This window comes from Carcharhinus amblyrhynchos, chromosome 17 (assembly GCF_965287045.1).
Source record: "Carcharhinus amblyrhynchos chromosome 17, sCarAmb.v2.hapA, whole genome shotgun sequence".
In the NCBI taxonomy this organism is placed as follows: Eukaryota; Metazoa; Chordata; class Chondrichthyes; order Carcharhiniformes; family Carcharhinidae; genus Carcharhinus; species Carcharhinus amblyrhynchos.
Genome location: NC_137340.1, coordinates 52,934,585 through 52,954,806, shown reverse-complemented (window position 1 = coordinate 52,954,806; position 20,222 = coordinate 52,934,585). Strand labels below are relative to the sequence as shown.

At 45.8% G+C, this 20,222-nt stretch overlaps 1 protein-coding gene across 1 annotated transcript in view; it reads right to left on the bottom strand.

Annotated features, from left to right (window-relative positions):
* Positions 1-20,222, bottom strand: part of abcc2 (ATP binding cassette subfamily C member 2) — a 92,539-nt gene that overhangs the window by 59,411 nt on the left and 12,906 nt on the right. Inside the window, exons 2-10 of the mRNA XM_080205964.1 lie at positions 18,851-19,024; positions 17,400-17,546; positions 15,296-15,433; positions 12,724-12,846; positions 11,756-11,811; positions 9,109-9,334; positions 6,435-6,613; positions 2,757-2,934; positions 1,064-1,318 (exon numbers count right to left, since the gene is read on the bottom strand). Of these exons, the coding sequence (XP_080062090.1) occupies positions 1,064-1,318; positions 2,757-2,934; positions 6,435-6,613; positions 9,109-9,334; positions 11,756-11,811; positions 12,724-12,846; positions 15,296-15,433; positions 17,400-17,546; positions 18,851-19,024 (1,476 nt within the window). The remainder of the gene's footprint in view (positions 1-1,063; positions 1,319-2,756; positions 2,935-6,434; positions 6,614-9,108; positions 9,335-11,755; positions 11,812-12,723; positions 12,847-15,295; positions 15,434-17,399; positions 17,547-18,850; positions 19,025-20,222) is intronic.

Below are 20,222 nucleotides of genomic sequence, written 5' to 3'. Positions count from 1 at the left end.
CCCCCTGACACTAGGGTTAATTGAGGGCCAATCAATCTAACCCACACATCTCTAGAACAATTCCTCCAGCCTCATTCCAACAACAACATGTATTTATATAGCACCTTTAATGGAGTAATATGTTGCAAGGTGCTTCATGGAAGGGTTAAACAAAATCTGTCACAGATTGTAAAAGATATTGGGACAGGAGAACAAAGCCCTAGTCCCTCCATGCTGACACTATAGTTAAGAAAGCATCACCAACGCCTCTACTTTCTCAGTAGACTACGGAAGTTTGGCATCTCAGCTACGACTCTCGCCAATTTTTACAGATGCACCATAGAAAGCATTCTTTCTGGGTGTATCACAGCTTGGTATGGCTCCTGCTCTGCCCAGGACCGCAAGAAACTATAAAGGGTCATGAATGAAGCCCAATCCATCACGCAAACCAGCCTCCCACCCACTGACTCTGTCTACACTTCTCGTTGTCTCAGTAAAGCAGCCAGCATAATCAAGGACCTCACGCACCCCGGACATTCTCCCTTCCACCTCCTTCTGTCGGGAAAAAGATACAAAAGTCTGAGGACACATACCAACCAACTCAAGAACAGCTTCTTCCCTGCTGCTGTCAGACTTTTGATTGGACCTACCTCATATTAAGTTGATCTTTTTCTATAACCTAGCTATGAATGTAACACTACACTCTATCCTTCCCTTCTCTATGAACGGTATGCTTTGTCTGTATAGCGCACAAGAAACAATACTTTTCACTGCATATAAATACATGTGGCAATAATAAATCAAATCAAGGTCCGATCAAAGAGGCAGGTTTTAGGGGAGGGGAGAGAAGCAGAAGGTAAAGAGGTCCAAGGAGTAAATTTCAGACAATGGGCAACACCTCATCCTTTGTACCGTAGAAGTGAAATTTCCCTTTGAAACCTCTCCACTCAAATGAAAACAATCCCAACTTCTCAAGTCTTTCCACATCCTCATCCTCATCCATTCCAATAAATTGTTGACCTGAGGCGTTTGACCTCCTGTACTAACGTGGACAAAGACCGCTCTGAGAGGGTCATCAGGATACCTGGAAGCCCCTGGCTTTGCTCGCAATCACTCCATTGAGGGGGATGAGTAAGATCATGACTGCCATCCCAGCCAGGACCGAGGGCCCCAACTCCTGCCACAGGAAAGCAATCCCCACCAAAATCTGCAAAGGAGCCGACCACAGCAAATGGATGAAGTTTGTGACATCGTTAAACCTCTGAGCATCCACGGCCATCAAATTCACAATCTCCCCCACTGTCGATTCCTTGCGGGCTGCGTTAGATACAGTCAGCGCCTGCCAGAGATGGAAAAAAAGAACTTAATACAGCCTCAGTTTGAACTCAGTAAGTGCAGCCGGTGGAAGAGCGTTAGGATCGGACTGATATTACGTTGGTTCACCCATGCCCCGCCCCCACTAACCCCCACACCCCACAGTGCGGCCAAATTACTGCCGATGTTTGCTCTGATAATCTGGTTGCTTTATTTGAACCCTGGATCTCAGCCTCACTGGAGTGGGCAGATAGATAACAGGTTGGAGTACTGAGATACTCTGACACCCACACGAAGCGCTCACCCACGGTGCGATTCAGAGGGCTGTGTCAGCGGGTAAAGGGGGAGGGGTAGAATTTGGTGGAATCCTTTCAAGCCAATCTGTACATCTTCCTGAGCAGAGAGGAGTTCAGGGCAGTACAATATGAATTAAAATTAAAGTTTAAGTTTATTTATTAGTGTCACAAGTAAAACTTATATTAACACTGCAATGAAGTTACTGTGAAATTTCACCAGCTGCCATACCCCGGAGTCTGTTCGGGTACACTGAGGGAGAATTTAGCACGTCCAATGTATCCTAACCAGCACATCTTTCAGACTGTGGGAGGAAACCAGAGCACCCGGAGGAAACCCATGCAGACACAGAGAGAACACGCAAACTCCACACAGACAGTGACCTAAGCTGGGAATCAAACCCAGGTCCCTGGCGCTGTGAAGCAGCAGTGCCAACCACTGTGCCACAGTGCCACCCTATCTCTGTGATCTCATCCAGCCCCTATAACCCTCCAAGATCTCTGCACTCCTCCAGGCCTCTTTCAGCTGGAGTACTGTGTGCAGTTTTGGGCGCCGCACCTGCGCAAGGATATTTTGGCCTTGGAGGGAGTGCAGAGGAGGTTTACTAGGCTGATACCGGAGTTGAGGGGATTGAGCTATGAGGAGAGGCTGAATAAACTAGGCTTGTACTCGTTAGAGTTTAGAAGAATGAGGGGAGATCTCATTGAGACGTATAAGATGATGAATGGGATGGATAGGATAGAGGTGGAGAGACTCTTCCCGCTCAGAAAAGACAGTAGGACTAGGGGGCACAGCCTCAAGATAAAGGGGAGGCGGTTTAGAACGGAGTTGAGGAGGAACTTCTTCACTCAAAGGGTGGTGAATCTCTGGAATTCTCTGCCCGTTGAAGTGGTGGAGGCTGCCTCGCTAAATATATTTAAGAAGCGGGTTGATGGGTTCTTGATAAGAGAGGGGATTAAGGGTTATGGGGAGAGGGCGGGAATGTGGAACTGAGCCACGACAGATCAGCCATGATCTTATTGAATGGCGGGGCAGGCTCGAAGGGCTAGATGGCCTACTCCTGCTCCTATTTCTTATGTTCTTATGTTCTTATGTTCAATCTTGAGTTTAAAGTTGTATTGTGCAGTCTCTATCATTCCCTGTGTTAGAGGCATTCTCTGGTACTGCACCTTCTTATAGACGGCTGCTGTGATAGCAGTCCGCACTCGCATTCCCAGCAGAAAGCAATACTGGAAATATTGCTGCAGAATCAGGGATTGTAGCAGGGCAGTGATAAACAGCAGCACAGCATACAGATATCCCTTCCACTGGTAAATAGACAGGTCCGCAGTGAAGGAGATCATCAGTCTGTTAAAAAGGGAACAGATAATGCAGGGTAAGAACAGATTAAAGACAGCACCTGAAACTGAAAAGCTGGATAATGCTTCATCAGGCCAACACAACAATGTGCATTTATATAGCACCCTTTATGTAATATCCAGAGCATATCACAAGAGTCTTAGCAAACAGAATTGACACTAAACCACATTAGGAGATATTAGGATAGGCGCCCAGAAGTTGAGTCAAAGAGGTGGTCAAAGGAGTGTCTTGGAGGGATGGGGGAGGTGGAGAGATTTGGGGAGGGAATTCCAAAGCATAGGACCCAGGTAGATGAGGAAACAACCTCCAACGATCAGATGACTGACGGCGGATAATGTGCAAGAGGCTGGAATTGGAGCAGTGCGGAGGCCCCAAAGGGTCGTGGGGCTTGAGGAGATTACAGAGATCAGGAGGCCACTGGGGGATCTAAAAACAAGGATGGGAGTTTAAACCTGTAGGAGCTGATATTGGTCAGTGAGTACAGAGGGTGACAAATGCAGGAGGCTTGGTGCCAGATCAGACACAGATAAGAAAGTACTTGGATAGAATACAGTGGAGAAGAGGCCATTTGGTCCATCGAGCCAGCACAGATAACAATCCCACCCAGGCTCCATCCCTGTAACCCTACGTATTTACCCTATTAATCCTCCAAACACTAAGGGGCAATTTAGCATGGCCAATCAAACTAACCCACACATCTTTGGACTGTGGGAGGAAACCAGAGCACCTGGAGGAAACCCTTGCAGACACAGGGAGAATGCGCAAACTCTACACAGATAGTGACCCGAGGCCAGAATCAAACCTGGGTCCCTAAGATTGTGAGGCAGCAGTGCTAACCACTGTGCCACTGTGCTGCCCAAGAGGCCACATGGTTCCATGACCTATCACCCTCCGAGCTCACCGATTTACAGTGGCTCCCAGACCAGTTAAAGGAAGGGGGGTAAATGGAAATTTGCCTGGGATAGTGCATAAGGTGTAGTCAAATCTCAAGGTAATAAACATATGGGCCAGACAAGGACATTTGGAGAAAACAGCAAGAATTCACTTCCAGAAGATTCTGTGTTCAAATCTCACTCCCGCTCAGCACTGCAATGTGGTACTGAAGGAGTGCTGCACTGTCAGAGATGCTGTCTTTCAGACAAGATGCTAAACCAAGGCCCCATCTGCCTGCTCAGGTGGATGTCAAAGATCCCATGTTAATATTTCTAAAGTGAGTTATGCACAACACGTTGTCAGTGTCCTGACCAATACTTATCCCTCAATCGACATCACAAAAACAAAATATCTGGTCATTAACACATTTCAGTTTGTGGGATCTTGCTGTGTGCAAATTGGCTGCTGTGTTGCCTACATTTCAACAGTGATGACACTTTAAAAAAGACTTCATTGGCTGTAAGGCTTTTTTACTTCTTTTATTCACTCCTGGGACACAGGCGTCGCTGGTTGGCCAGTATTTATTGCCCATCCCTAGTTACCTGAGGGCACTTGAGAGTTAACCACATTGCTGTGGCTCTGGAGTCACGTGTAGGCCAGACCAGGCAAGGATGGCAGATTTCCTTCCCTAAAGGACATTAGTGAACCAGATGGGTTTTCGAACAATTGACAATGGTTTCATGGTCATCAGTAGATTCTTAATTCCAGATATTTTTTATTGAATTCAAATTCCACCTTCTGCCTTGGCGGGATTCGAACCCGGATCCCAGAACATTAGCTGAGTTTCTGGATTAACAGTCTGGTGATAATACCACTAGGCCATTGCCTCCCCCTTTTGAGATAACCAGTGGCCATGAAAGGTGCCATGTAAATGTGTTTTTTAAATTTCTCTCTTATGTTTCAGCCCTCGCAAGATAATGGCTAACATTCTTGTCTTTAGAATTGTGGAGGCTTTTGACAGGGTGGACACAGAGACACCTGTCAGGGAAATCAAAACTGAGCTATTGAGTCGTCACAAATAACTGGAGCAGCAGGTTCAGGAGAAACAAAAACCGAAAATTGTGGAAAATCCCTGCTGAGAATTTCCAGCATTTTCTGTTTTTGTTTCAGATTCCAGCAGCTGCAGTATTTTGCTTGAATTCGGAAGAAACTACATTTCTTAGAGAGTAGTGAGAGTATGGAACTTGCTACCACAGGGAGTGGCTGAGGTGAATAACGTACATGTTGTGAAGTTGAGAATGCTCAGAAGTGAAAGCATTGCATGGTCCCTTTGAAAGGGTATTTTTTTTCTGCGCTTAAAAAGTTAAAAAAAATTGCCAGTACATAAGGAGCCCAGACTCAAACATTGCATCAGAAGCTAAGCAGCGGGGTTGCTTTGATAACAGGCTTTCAAGCTTTCTGATTTTTGTTTGAATTCAGCCAATCAATTTGAATTTGGCACTTAGATACCGAGAGCCTACTGAATTTGAAACTGATAGCTTTGGCAACCGAGGACCAATCCTATTGTAAAGGATATTGATGTGTCATCAAAGGTAAAAAATAAGGGGGCAGTAGGATAAAAGCAGAAAGCAACTGCCATCTACCAGAGTAGCAACTCTGAGTTTAGCTCTTAACTTCACTTACATCTTAAGAAAAAGCACCTTCTCAATAGCGAAGGTATCAAAGATAGCAAAGAAGAAAAGAGGAAGAGGTCCAGACAGAAGAATCAACAGAGAAATCTTAGAGTACTCTAGAAGACACAAAACCTGGTTGTAATTTAGAGAGCGATTAAAATTCTATTTTTTGTTAATGAGTGGGGACTGTATTTGTTGGAACAGCATTCCATTAGAATCATGGTTTATTTGGTTTGTTAATAGTTTAGCTAGCTTGTTCACTGTTAGTTAGATAAATAAATTGTTGCTTGTTGATTTTTGAGAGAGTGTTAGGGAGTTATTTTGACTTAACCACTAAAAGCTGCTGAAGAACATATCGTACTACTTCACCCTCACTTTAACAGATTATAGGGTGAGGTACTCCTCTTTGCATGGTTAGGTGTTAGTTCTCAGAGAGGGATCACCCTCCCCCTTCTTAAAGTTTATTTATTTATTAGGCTTACATTAACACTGCAATGAAGTTACTGTGAAAATCCCCTAGTTGCCACGGTCTGGTGGCTGTTTGGGTACACTGAGGGAGAATTTAGCATGGCCAATGCACCCTAACCAGCACGTCTTTCAGACTGTGGGAGGAAACCAGAGCACCCGGATGAAACCCACGCAGACATGGAGAGAACGTGCAGACTCCACACAAACAGTGACCCAATCTGGGAATCAAATCCATGTCCCTGGCACTATGAGGCAGCAGTGCCAACTGCTATGCCACCGTGCTGCCTACACATAATACATATAATTAAGAGAAAGATGGATAAGTACATGAGGGAGAAAGGAACAGAAGGATATATTGATAGGATAAGATGCATCAGGGTGGGAGGAGGCAGATGCGGAGCATAAACACCAGCACGGGCCATCGGGGCTGAATGGCCTGTTTCCATGCTGTAAATACCGTGTATCGCCACTCACTTCAACAGCTGTGGATTCACAAACACCAGGGCATCGTGTAAGAGTTTAAAAATGACCCCCTTGATGAGGATGTATCGATAGGTTTTTAACATTGACAGAACCAGCCACCCTGTGGCTGCCTTTGCTGCCGGTTCCTTCTTCTTGGGCTTCTTCCTTTTGTCTTTCTGGTTCTTTTCTTCCTAAATGATGTGAGGGAAAAACAACACAATCAAAGTCTGGACAGTGAAGAGGGATCCGTGCGTCTGGAACTCTCCATGGGGCAGGAAACTCGGGTTAGCGGAATAATGCCGGAGGTACAGGCTGCAGTCTGGCAGAGAATCACATCAGCAACTTTTACATTTGGATCAGGAATATTTCACCAGCAGCCTCTGGAAGGGCCTGGCCTTTATTATCAATGACATTCCAAAAGAGAATACCTGGAGGTTCCCCTCCAAGCCATATCCTGATTTGGAAATATATCGCCATTCCTTCACTGTCGCTGGATCAAAATCCTGGAACTCCCTCCCTAACAGCACAGTGGGTGTACCTACACCATACAGATTGCAGCTATTCGAGAAGAGGATGGCGCGGTGGCACAGTGGTTAGCACTGCTGCCTCACAGCGCCAGGGTTTAATTGCAGCCTTGGGTCACTGTCTGCGTGGAGTCTGCATGTTCCCCCCAAGTCTGCGTGGGTTTCCTCCAGGTGCTCCAGTTTCCTCCCACACTCCAAAGATGTGTGGGTTAGGTGTGTTGGCCTGCTAAATTCCCCCTTACCGTCAGGGAGAACAGTGGGGTAACTACATGGGTTACGGGTGGGATGGGGCTTTGTTGTCAGTGCAGGCTCAATGGACCCAAAGGTCTCTTTCTGCACTGTAGGGATTCCCTGAGGAAGGCAGCTCACCACCACCTTGTCATGGGTAATCCGGGATATGCAATAAATCCTGGTTGAGGCACCAACACCACATCCTACGAAAGAGTAAATAGAACACGCTGATAAGACTGGTGAGGAGAGCTTAGAGAGAGGCTGTTACAGTTAAAAGTTTATTTGTTGGTGTCACAAGTAAGGCTTACATTAACACTGCAATGAAGTTACTGTGAAAATCCCCTAGTTGCCACATTCCAGCGCCTGTTTGGGTACACTGAGGAAGAATTTAGCACAGCTAACGCACCTAACCAGCATGTCTTTCAGACTGTGGGAGGAAGCACCTGGAGGAAACCCACGCAGACACGGGGAGAATGTGCAGACTCTGCACTGACAGTGACCCGAGGCTGGAATTGAATTGAGTCCTTGGCCCTGTGAGGCAGCAGTGCTAATCACTGAGCCACTGTGCTGTGTTTATATATTCTCCCAGTGATGATAACTGATGACTGAAGAGATCACTAACAAGTTTGATTTTTATGTACACTGTCTACCTCGCACACTAAACTAGGATTACTCTCCTCCAGGCTGAGAAAGTGAGATTTAACTTCACAATTATACAGGGCTTTCATGAGGGAGAATCAGGAGAAGCTGTTAAAGGAGGTTTGCTAACCAGAGGACACAGATTTCAGATAATTGACAGAAAGGAGGTGTTTTTTTAGCAGCGAGTTGTTATGAGATGGAATGCACTGTCTAATGGAGGAAATGGATTTAATCATAACTTTCAACAGGAAATGGAATAAAAGATTGAAAATGAAGAATCTGCAGGATTCTGGAAGAGTGGGGTTAATCGAACATATCTTTCAAAGATCCAGCATTGAACTGATGGATCGAATGGCCTCATTCTGTACTGTAAACTACTATGAGCCGCTGAACAGAGGAGAGAGTTTCCTCTCTGATTTTCCTGCCTTTTCTTTTAGTTTTTACTCCATCCTTAAAAGTTGCAAAGCCAATGCTCAGAGTGGACTGGGAAAATTCAGAAACCAAATTCAAAACCCAATTGAATCCCATTCTTGGTTCCCACATGAGAGACAAACAAAATCCAAGCTGACAAGATAAGGCATTGCACCCCATCCTGAGCTTGATCCGACACTTGGTAATACCCAAAAGGCCCCCTCCTAATCCCATAGAGGTCAACGACAAATTAGCCACAAATTGGTGCTCTTGCTAAAAGCAATTAACTCAACCAGAATGGAACCAAAGAGTGTCCGGTCCATGTGCTTTAGTATTGCAATGGGTAATATGGGATGTATGGGGAATTCTGTGACAGGACTGGTATCCATTGCCAGCTGGTTGGTTGGTGAGGCCCCATTGGCGTCCCACAGTGTCCCCAGCTGGCTACCACCCTCATAGTAACTGGTAATGCAGACCAGCGGCACATCCTGGTACCTGAACCCAACCGAAGAGTTGAACTCAATGAGGGGGTCATCAGTTTTGCTCGGTGTCTGAATTTGCAAAGCCTGGAATGAGGGAAGAAGCAGGTGATCCTAGCAGGACGACAATGGTTCTGAAGTCAGACACCAGCAAGAAGCGTGACACCTCCAGCTCACTCTCCTGACAAAGCCGACTTGTGACAAATCATTCCAGGAAAGATCGGGGCCTTCCTGTGTATCATTCCCTGATCAGCAATGAAAGTGGAAGTGATATTGTATCCAACGTTTGACAAAGGGGAAGGAGCCTTGAGAAGAACCTGTACCTTCTACAGGGAGATGGAAACCCAGTTGCAGAAAGTAATGTGACCCAGTCCGGATAGTGAGGTCTGGAAGGTCACCTACCATGACCAAGATGTCTTGACTCACACTCCTGCTGAAGCCGTTCGTTTGTTCATTGTCTTTTGGAATTTCCTTTTTCCGTTTTTTTTCCATCTTCCTCTGTGCCTCCTTCAGGCCTGGCAGCATGTACCGCTCAAAGTCGGCAAGGATGGTTTGCGACTTGTCGACCTCATTCAACTCCCAAAGGTGCTTTGTCTCCAGGGGTTTTCTGTATCCCTTTATCATCATCCTGTGCAGAATGCCAACATATTAACATTACTGCCTTCCCCATCCCCCAGTGACCCGGGCATCGCTGGCCTTCCCCACACATGTAGCACTGGCCTCACTGCTACCTTGCACACAAATAGCGCTGTGCTGCCATGCACACCCCCTGCCTGCATGCATTCATTCCCCTTTGTTGATTGAGACCCTTGAGCACTCCCCTCCCCCCCACCCCCCCCACCGGATACAGAACCTTGGATGCGACGCCAGGTCCTGACTTTTATACAGCAGTTGTAAACCCCGCCAGCGTGACATCACGCCAGAGAGGCTGGGAGACACCAGCAGGGACAGAGATTCCGGTCGCGAGCCCTCTAATTAGATGGTAAAGTATGTAAACGCATGCAAATATCCGTTATGCTGATTTACAACCTGGATCAGTCGATGCCAAAAATCGTAGGCTGGGAGATGCGCTGAGGCCCAGCGCAAATCCTGCAATTTGGCCCCCGCTAGAATCTCTGGTGCCCATTTCACCCCTGTCTACCATGCAGTGGGGTGGGAGGATCGCTCCCCCCACCCCCCTTATGTCTGCCACAGTCCCTGTCTGCTAAACCTTACTTCCTATTGGCACGCTTTTGTTCCACTCTTCTATCAGTTTATTCCCAATAATAAAATCCTATGTATACATTTACAATGGGAATCTCCTATAATAAACTTGTCACACTGTAATTGCACCCTCTCACCAGTAGTGGCATCATAACATCTCAGCTTTGCAATCCCACAATGCACTCCTTCAACAATCTTACTGAGAAACTTCGGAGTTCTCTACTCGTCTGCTTCCAAAACTTTTCATTTCTTTATTCTTTCATAGGATGTGGGTGTCGCTGGCTGGGTCAGTATTTGTTGCCCATCCCTAATTACACTTCAACTGAGTGTCTCACTCAGCCATTTCAAAAGGCTGTTAAGAGTCAACCATATTGATGTGGGTCTGGAGTCACATGTAGGCCAGACCAGGTAAGGATGCCAGATTTCCTTTCCTAAAGGACATTAGTGAACCAAACGGGTTTTTCCGACAGTGTACAACGGTTTCATAATCATCAGTAGATTCTTAATTCCAGATATTTTATTTCATAAGAACATAAGAAATAGGAGCAGGAGTAGGCCATCTAGCCCCTCGAGGGATTCGAACCCAGGTCCCCAGAGCATTACCCTGGGTCTCTGGATTACTAGTCCTGTGGCAAGACCACTACGCCACTGCGTCAACTTATTGCTGTAAGTTTTGTTACTTAATAATTATTAATAGTAAAGAAGGAACCATCAGCCATAGCGTTATCCCTGGTGTCCCGGCCAACTTTCAGCCTTCAATCAACATCAGTAAGAAAGCAGGATTAACCAGTCATTAACACCACGGTGGCACAGTGGTTAGCACTGCTGCTTCACAGCTCCAGGGACCTGGGTTCGATTCCCGGCTCGGGTCACTGTCTGTGTGGAGTTTGCACATTCTCCTCGTGTCTGCGTGGGTTTCCTCCGGGTGCTCCGGTTTCCTCCCACAGTCCAAAGATTTGCAGGTTAGGTTGATTGGCCGTGCTAAAATTGCCCCTTAGTGTCCTGGGATGTGTAGGTTAGAGGGATTAGCAGGTAAATGTGCAGGGATATGGGGATAGGGCCTGGGTGGGATTGTGGTCGGTGCAGACACGATGGGCCAAAGGGCCTATTTCTGCACTGTAAGGTTCTATGTTTATGGGATCTTGTTGTGCATGTTTTGTACAGTACATCGGTGACTACACTTCAACAGTACTTCATTAGCTGTGAAGCAATTAGGGATGTCCTAATTGGTTGTGAAAGGTGCTATAGAAATGCAAGCTCTTTCTTTCTGGATCTATCCTGCTAGGACCTAATTTTTGATGACTCACCAATTGACTCAACAGCCTTAGCAATAAAAAAATAGAACTTACAGGACAGAAACATCCCTTCAGCCCATTGAGGTCTGCTCCCTTTTGAAGGAGTTCATTGATTATTCTCACTACTCCTCTGGAAATTAAGTTTAATTTCAGCTATGGCCAAATACGTAATTCATTTTGTTCTGCAAGCTTAAGGATGCTCACTTCAAATAAACCAATAAATATAGTGAAGCTATAGTTAAAAGCAGTTAAAACCTACAGATGTTGAAATGGACAGATTAAGTTACAACAACTCTGTGAAGTAATGGAAATGATTATTTGCAAACAAGGCCTTCAGTGAGGCCAGTGCTTACATACTCAGATAAGTGACTAATCTGAACCTTGTGTTAGTTCCATAAACACTGTGTTTCCAGCCTTGGCCACAGGATAAAAATAAAACCCTTTTAATAACAAAATTCCAAAAAGCAAAATACAGTGAACAGTGATTTTACTAACAGAGTCTTACATTCAAAAACATTCCCAGAAGCTAAAGTTTGGAGAGTTTTCCTTACCCGTTAAACCAGTGGAATGTGATCTGACTGAGGAATGATGCAGATAATTGTGGATTCTTAAAAAAGAGAAGAGACAGTTTGTATTTAAACAGTGTTTGAATTTACAGTTTTTTCCTGCCACACGGTAACCCAATAAACTGACAAAGGACAAACACAATCCATTTCCCACATGGCCTTCACCTGAATACACACATTCCTGCAGAATTCAATGGCAGGGAGTCAGAAGTTGGAATTCCAACTTATCTATATTCCCACTCAATCCCAGCTATGTGGCTGAGTGAATTCAGCTGGGAGCTGGGATTCAATGTGTTTGGTGTGGATCAGTACCCCATCAACCCAGAGAATCGCCCTGGAAATTCTTGCTAAACTAAATATCACGAGATTGAAGACAGTCTCCAGTAAGTGCCAGGAGCCACAAGGTGGCATGGTGGCACAGTGATTAGCACCGCTGCCTCTCGGTGCCAGGGACCCAGGTCACTGTCTGTGGGGAGATACATTCTCACTGTGTCTGCAGGGTTTCCTCTGGGTGCTCTGGTATTTCCGTGTATTTAACAAAGTGCTGTACTTGTCCTGGGAGTCTTTGATGGGGACAGCGTAGAGGGAGATTTATTCTGTATCTAACCCCATCCTGTACCTGTCCTGGGAGTGTTTGATGGGGGACAGTGTAGAGGGAGCTCTATTCTGTATCTAACCCCGTGCTGTACCTGTCCTGGGAGTGTTTGATGGGGGGACAGTGTAGAGGGAGCTTTACTCTGTATCTAACCCCGTGCTGTACCTGTCCTGGGAGTGTTTGATGGGGACAGTGTAGTGGGAGATTTACTCTGTATCTAACCCCGTGCTGTACCTGTCCTGGGAGTGTTTGATGGGGACAGTGTAGTGGGAGATTTACTCTGCCCAGGTGATAGAAAGTTGTTCCAGCACACCCTTGGGAAATGATGTTTACTCAGAAGAAAATAGCAAAAACTGACCTTCTTTGCTGCAGCTTTATCTTCTGGAGATACATCAGAAATACAGGAGATAATGAAGGCGATCCACTGAAGGCCATAGGAGATGCAAAACAAAGCGAAACGCGGTAAATCTGAAATATCTCCCTGCGGAGGAATGAGAGAGTGGAGAAAATATAATCAACCAATTAACATCATTACCAAGCATTAACATCAGCAGAGAAAGGACACAACAACATTACAATTATCTCTTGATTCGAAGACAGACGTTGAATTTAGGGTTCTGAGTTTCTGCCGAAGATCATCATGTGATTGAACAAACTGATTCCCAATCTCCCTGATCTCTGGGGCAAGATCTCCCATGGGATAATGGCACCCAGAGCACTAGATTTATTTTCTTCCTTCCGGAGTGAATGGCAGCAAGATTTCAGTGACAATATAGAAATGTATTGATATAAATAGATTGCCTTATAAGGAGCGATTGAGGAGATGGGGCCTGTATTCTCTCCAGTTTAGACGAATGAGGCAGTGATCTCATTGAAGCTTACAAAACTCTTGCAAGGCTTAACGAGGCAGATGCAGGAAGATACATTGACAGTCGGGGTTCAGGTTTATGATCGGCACCTAGCTTTCCACCACAGCGTATCAGGATGTTATTCTGCAGGATGGTTCCAAACTGGCCCCTTCATATCTCCCGTCCTTTTCATGTCCTGACTCCCGCTGCCAGGTGCAGCTCCCACCACACGCGACACTTCCCAATGCCTTGTCTGAGAGATTATCCATTGTGTCCGAGCTCTGGCAGCCCATTCATTCAGTCGTGCTACAACAATAACCTTATTTCAAGAAGTATTTCATTGCTAGCAAAGCACCAGGGGGACATTCTGAGATCATGGAAGGCGCTATAGAAATGCAGGTCTCTCTTTCCCTTCCATGACCAAGTAGCTCAAAGGCAGTTTTAACACCCCGATTGTTTCTAATCCAGTGTTTCCCAAACTTTTCTATCATCTCATTTTAACATCCAACAATTAACATGATCCCAGATGCCAACAAAAGCAATACAGCAATAAAACAACATAGAAACACAGAAATACAGGAGCAGGAGGAGGCCATTCAGCCCTTCGAGCCTGCTCCACCATTCATTGCGATCATGGCTGATCATCCAACTCAATAGCCTAATCCTGCTTCCTCCCCATAACCTTTGATCCCGTTCACTTCAAGTGCTATATCCAGCCGCCTCTTGAATACATTCAATGTTTTGGCATCAACTATTTCCTGTGGTAATGAATTCCACAGGCTCACCACTCTGTACTTGAAGAAATGTCTCCTCATCTCTGTCCTAAATGGTCTACCCTGGATCCTCAGACTGTGACCCCTGGTTCCGGACTCCCACCATCGGGGAACATCCTTCCTACATCTACCCTGTCACTCGGTATATGTTTGTTAAAAATTGCATATCATAGATCAACATATTCACATCACATAAAAATGAAAATCTGTATTTCCATATTTTCTGTAAAAATGTTATTATTTGATGTGCTCACCAATCCATGACTTCATCTCCTGGGCTTTGACCTGTAGGATGAGCATTCTGCTGTTGGAGCCAGGATGTTCTATAGTGCAAGGGTGCCAGGGTTTGGGTTCTGGCAGGCCACAGCTCAGCTGTGGTGGCATCGCTGTCTGGATCATAGACAGGGCTAGATTTCAATGCTCAGTGAAATGACCGCAAGTGGAAGCTTATGGCCCAGAGACAGGCAGAGAGACAAGGAGGACAACGGCAAATTAAGTCACCCCTCGGGCCTCAGAGCTGGTGAGGGCAGGCACAGTCTTGGAGGAGGGAAAGTTTACAAACTTCTCCTCTGTTGGTGTGACCCAATTGGGAACCATTGTTCTAAGATGATCTAACTCAGGGAAAATTGTCAAATATTCCAGCAGCCTGGGAGGGATAATGCAGAGTTGGCACGGTGGCAAACTGCTGCCTCACAGCGCTAGGGACCCAGATTCGATTCCCAGCTTGGGTCACTGTCTGTGTGGCGTTTACACATTCTCCCCATATCTGCATGGGTTTCGTCTAGATGCTGCAGTTTCCTCCCACAGTCTGAAAGATGTGCTGGTTAGGTGCATTGGCCATGCTAAATTCTCCCTCTGTGCACCTGAACAGGCACCAGAGTATGGCAACTAGGGGATTTTCACAGTAACTTCATTGCAGTGTTAATGTAAGCCTACTTGTGACACGAATAAATAAATTTAAACTTTCGAATCTTCCTTGTACATGGTGAATAACAAGTCAACTTTGATTGGACAAGAATGGAAAATGGATGATAACTGATCAACTGCTCATTAAATGGCCACTGACTTCAGTGAACAGGAGGTTTGGGAAGGGTATCTGTGTCCAGGACAGGTTGTCAATCCACCATCACCCCTGTTCTGCACCACACCACCATCGAACATTGAAATTCATCCCCCAGTCTCACTAGCCCCAACTCCCCACCACAGCACTCCCCACCACACAATCCCCACCGCACACCCTCCCCCCACCGTCCCCACCCCACACCCCCACCTCCCCTGCCACTGTAACCATAAAACCAGCAGTTCCCACCTCTTTAATAGCCAGTCTGATTAGAGTCTGCAGCATAAAAACACCACAAAAGACGGACAAGAGCCAGAATATGAAGAGGAAGCCGGAGTTCTTGTCATCGGCCCGTCTTCTGCTTTCGTGAATCAGCAACAACAACATCTAGAAGACAGAGAGAGTAGGCAGTGAATAGAACATACCGGTGCTGCCGATACTAACAACCCGCACTGTCCCTTTACCTGGGCAACTCAGAGAGAACAGCACATTCCACAGAATGACACAAGGCAGCAGGAGACCATTTGACCCAACTGTGGCTCTGAAATAAGCCGTTTAACTAGTTCCACGCACTCCAGCCCACCACAACCCTGCCCTTCCCCACAGCTTCCAATTATTCCTTATTCCGAGTATTTTTCCAATTCCCTTTGGAAGGTATCATTGAATCTGCAGCACAATTCAGTCCAGAATAACTCACCACATCGAAATACTTCTCCTCATCTCCTCATGATTATTTTGCCAATTTTCTAAAATCCATTTCTTCAGGTTATCAACACTCTTGCCAGTGAACTATTTACCCAATCAAAATCCTCCAGAATTTTGAATATCTCAATTAAATCTCCTTTCTTTTTTTTATTCATTAGTGGGATATGGGTGTCGCCTGTTGACCAGCATTTATTGCCCATCCCTAGTTATCGTGGAAGGCAGTTGAGAATCAGCCACATTATTTTGGAGTCACATGTAGGCCAGACCGGGTAAGGACGACAGATTTCCTTCCTTAAAGGGCATTAGTGAACCAGATCCTGGTTTATCCTGACAATCAACAATGGTTTCACGGTCATCAGTAGATTCTTAATTCCAGATTTTTTTTATTGATTTCAAATTACACCATCTGTCGTGGCGGAATTCAAACCCAGGTCCCCCAAAACATTAGCTGAGTTTCTGGATTAATAGTCCAGTGATAATACCACTCGGCCATCACCTCCCCTCACCCCTACTGTATAGCGGATAATCCCAAATTCTTCACTTTGGCTACATTAACGCAAGTCCCCAGAACTATTTTGATTAATCACTTTTGACTCTGTCCAAGCTCTTTGGACACGTGTGTTCATTGTAACAGGACAAGTTCCAGGCAGGCCTGGCCAACCTGAAGCCCAGAGCACTGGGTAACTGAGTGGTAGGCTCCCTCTGTACAGTCTGCAGCTGATAGCTATGGGTTCAAGCTCTATGCCAGGCACTTGATCTTCTAATCCAGCCTCAAACTCCCAGTGTAATGCTGTGGAATCGTGGTGAGGAGGTTTTGCTATTTGAAGTTGTGAACGGAGAAAGAACGACTGCAACAATAATTTAACAAGAATAGCAGCAATAGCGGCTTTAAAATGGCTATTCTGCCTGAGAGCTAAGCATGCTGGGATTTTTGATCAATTTATAGATTAAAACCAGTTGCATGTGGTAAAGAGACCCTGGTCTGGTAGCTGTGATCTGAAGCTTTCTGTGTTGGCCAAATAAAGGAAGTTGTTTACATTAACCCAAACATTGCGATCTGATTTATTTGGCTGCTAAATGAAGGAGTATACAGTTTGAACTAAGCATAACGGCATCATTCAAAATTAATTTCACTGGTTGCTTCAGCCATATGCTTGGTTTCTGATCAGTTCATTGACTGGATGACAGGGAATCTTCCAGAAGCGAGTGGAGAATAGTGGTTAAAAAGACATGTGACATGTCTTTTTAACCACATCTTTGCTTGCCAGCGATAAACAACCATCGCAAGATGAAGTGTACTCTGAAGGATACTTCAGAGCATAAGATGGTAGATTCTACATTGAGACTATTTCTTGATGAAGGTCTTCCTAAACTCAGTAGTATCTTCTTTCAGTTAAATAGTTAAAGTTAAAATTCAGTTAAGAGTTAATAAGTTGCAACTGTTTATGTTTGAGTTGGTACTGGGAGTGTTAAATAAGGGCATTGTTGAATTACTGTCCTTGTTTGTCTCATTAAACTGGAATGCTTGGAAGGTGTTTAAATTAAAGCTGTATAACAAAGCTAATCCCACACTCTCGGCGAACATTGTGAGGAGGGCTTTCTCTTCGATGATTTGTTTCACACAAGGTGAAATGCCCTTGCTTCTTACCCAAGATGCTGCGTAAATGGAAGGGTTCACATAGAGAACCAGCGGATTCAGCCTGTTGAGTGTAGGGTCCCGAAAGTTCCCAGAATCTTCCAGCAATGTGATGATCAAGCCAGTCACAGAGGTCAGGAACAGCAGGAAGGTAAGGGCCTATTGGAGAGAAAAACAATGCCATTGTTAAACATTCATCATTCAGAACGCACTGTTCCAAGGTACTGAGTGCTGCAGAGCTTCAATTCTGAAATCTACAGGAAATCCCCCCTCCCCTACCCTCCCCACTTCAGCCCTCTCCTCACTGCTTGCCCCACTGTGAAGGCACTGAGTCATCCTGACCACATCTGGTTCCGAGGACATTTTCCTAAGCTTCTGGTGTTCATTTGACCATTCTCTAGAGAGAGCTTTATTCTGTATCTAACCCCGTGCTGTACCTGTCCTGGGAGTGTTTGATGGGGACAGTGTAGAGGGAGCTTTACTCTGTATCTAACCCCGTGCTGTACCTGTCCTGGGAGTGTTTGATGGGGGGACAGTGTAGAGGGAGCTTTACTCTGTATCTAACCCCATGCTGTACCTGTCCTGGGAGTGTTTGATGGGGACAGTGTAGAGGGAGCTTTATTCTGTATCTAACCCCATGCTGTACCTGTCCTGAGAGTGTTTGATGGGGACAGTGTAGAGGGAGCTTTACTCTGTATCTAACCCCGTGCTGTACCTGTCCTGGGAGTGTTTGATGGGGGGACAGTGTAGAGGGAGCTTTACTCTGTATCTAACCCCGTGCTGTACCTGTCCTGGGAGTGTTTGATGGGGGACAGTGTAGAGGGAGCTTTACTCTGTATCTAACCCCATGCTGTACCTGTCCTGGGAGTGTTTGATGGGGGACAGTGTAGAGGGAGCTTTACTCTGTATCTAACCCCATGCTGTACCTGTCCTGGGAGTGTTTGACGGGGACGGTGTCGACGGAATTCTTTCAGTTTAAAGGACATTTTTTCTTTTGCTCTTTCGCCTCTTTCCCTGTCTCTGGATTTGTGCATAAACTGTCTAATCTTTTACTGTTCTGATGAGAGGTCATTGATCTGGAACGTTAGGTGGCTGTTTACAGCCTTGCCCTTCCTGAAACCATAAAATTCCGCCTGATGTCAATGCACCTTCCCATTGTCCACCCCTTGCTCGCTCCGATTCCCGTGGTGCGCGGGACACTAAAACTCCAGCCAATAACTCTGTTTCTCTCTCCCCAGGTGCTGCAAAACCTGCTGAATACCTGCAGAAATTTCTGTTTATAATTTGCTTTACATGTTAGGTACGTGTGGGAGCACAAAGATTCACAAAACAAAATCATATTTTGAGTACTGTTAGTGTCAAATGATAATGTACAAAATTCACTGGTCACAGCAAGAACTAACAAGCGACAGTTTTAAAGCAGCTTCAATGTAACAGGGTTTGAGAATGAAGGGACAGGGTACCTGCTTCACCAGGTAGAGTTTGGAACATCTGCTTCCTCTTTGTCTTGCTCTGAATAAGGCAGCGAGCTGCCATGGTGCACAGATCCACAGAAAGCCCAGAGGAATCCATACCAGGACAGTCTGCTCCAGGCACACAGGGATGTCAGGGTCCGGTCGATCCACATAGGAATCATTCTAAACAGGAAACACAGTCACATCACCATCAGCCTCAGAATTAGCAGCACCACCTTACCAGGACGACCTATGGTCTGAGTCTATGCCTTCAGAACAAGGACATTCAGCCTTTTTGTGGGACACGGGTGTCTCTGACCGGACAGTTGCCCCTGAAGGCAGCTTGCTGGATCATTTCAAAGGACAGTTGAGGGTCAACCACATTGCTGTGGCTCTGGAGTCACATGTAGGCCAGACCAGCTAAAGACGGCAGATTTCCTTCCCCAACAGGACATTAATGAACCAGATGGGTTTTTCTGACAGTGGTTTCATGGTCATCAGTAGATTCTTAATTCCAGATATTTTTTATTGAATTCCAGTTCCACCATCTGCCGTGGCAGGATTCGAACCCATGTCCCTAGAACATTAGTTGAGTTTCTGGATTAATAGTCTAGCAATAATACCACTAGGCCATCGCCTCCCCCTGGCTGGCCAAGCCTGCTGTTTATGCTCCACGCTATCCTCCTCTCAACACTCTTTATCACACCCTGTCAGAATAAATCTCCAATCCTTTCTCCCATGTGTTTATCGAACTTCTCTGGAAATGTATCAGTGCCATCCAACTCAGCTACTCCAACTGGTTTGCATTTATTAGCAGGGGGTTTGAGTTTAAAAGTCATGGGGTCATGCTGCAACTATACCGGACATTGGTGAGACCACATTTGGAATACTGTGTTCAGTTCTGGTCACCTCACTATAAGAAGGATGTGGAAGCATTGGAGAGAGTGCAGAGGAGATTTACCAGGATGCTCCTGGTTTGGAGAGTAGGTCTTATGAGGGAAGGTTGAGTGAGCTGGGGCTTTTCTCTTTGGAGCGGAGGAGGATGAGAGGCGACTTAATAGAGGTTTATAAGATGATGAGGGGGATTGATAGAGTGGATGTGCAGAGACTATTTCCTCGGGTGGATGTAGCTGTTACTAGGGGGCATAACTATAAGGTTCATGGTGGGAGATATAGGAGGGATGTCCAAAGTAGATTCTTTACTCAGAGTGCTTGGGGTGTGGAATGCACTGCCTGCTGTGATAGTGGAGTTGGACACTTTAGGAACTTTCAAGCAGTTATTGGATAGGCACATGGAGCACTCCAGAATGATAGGGAGTGGGTTAGCTTGATCTTGGCTTCGGACATAGCTTGGCACAACATCGAGGGCCGAAGGGCCTGT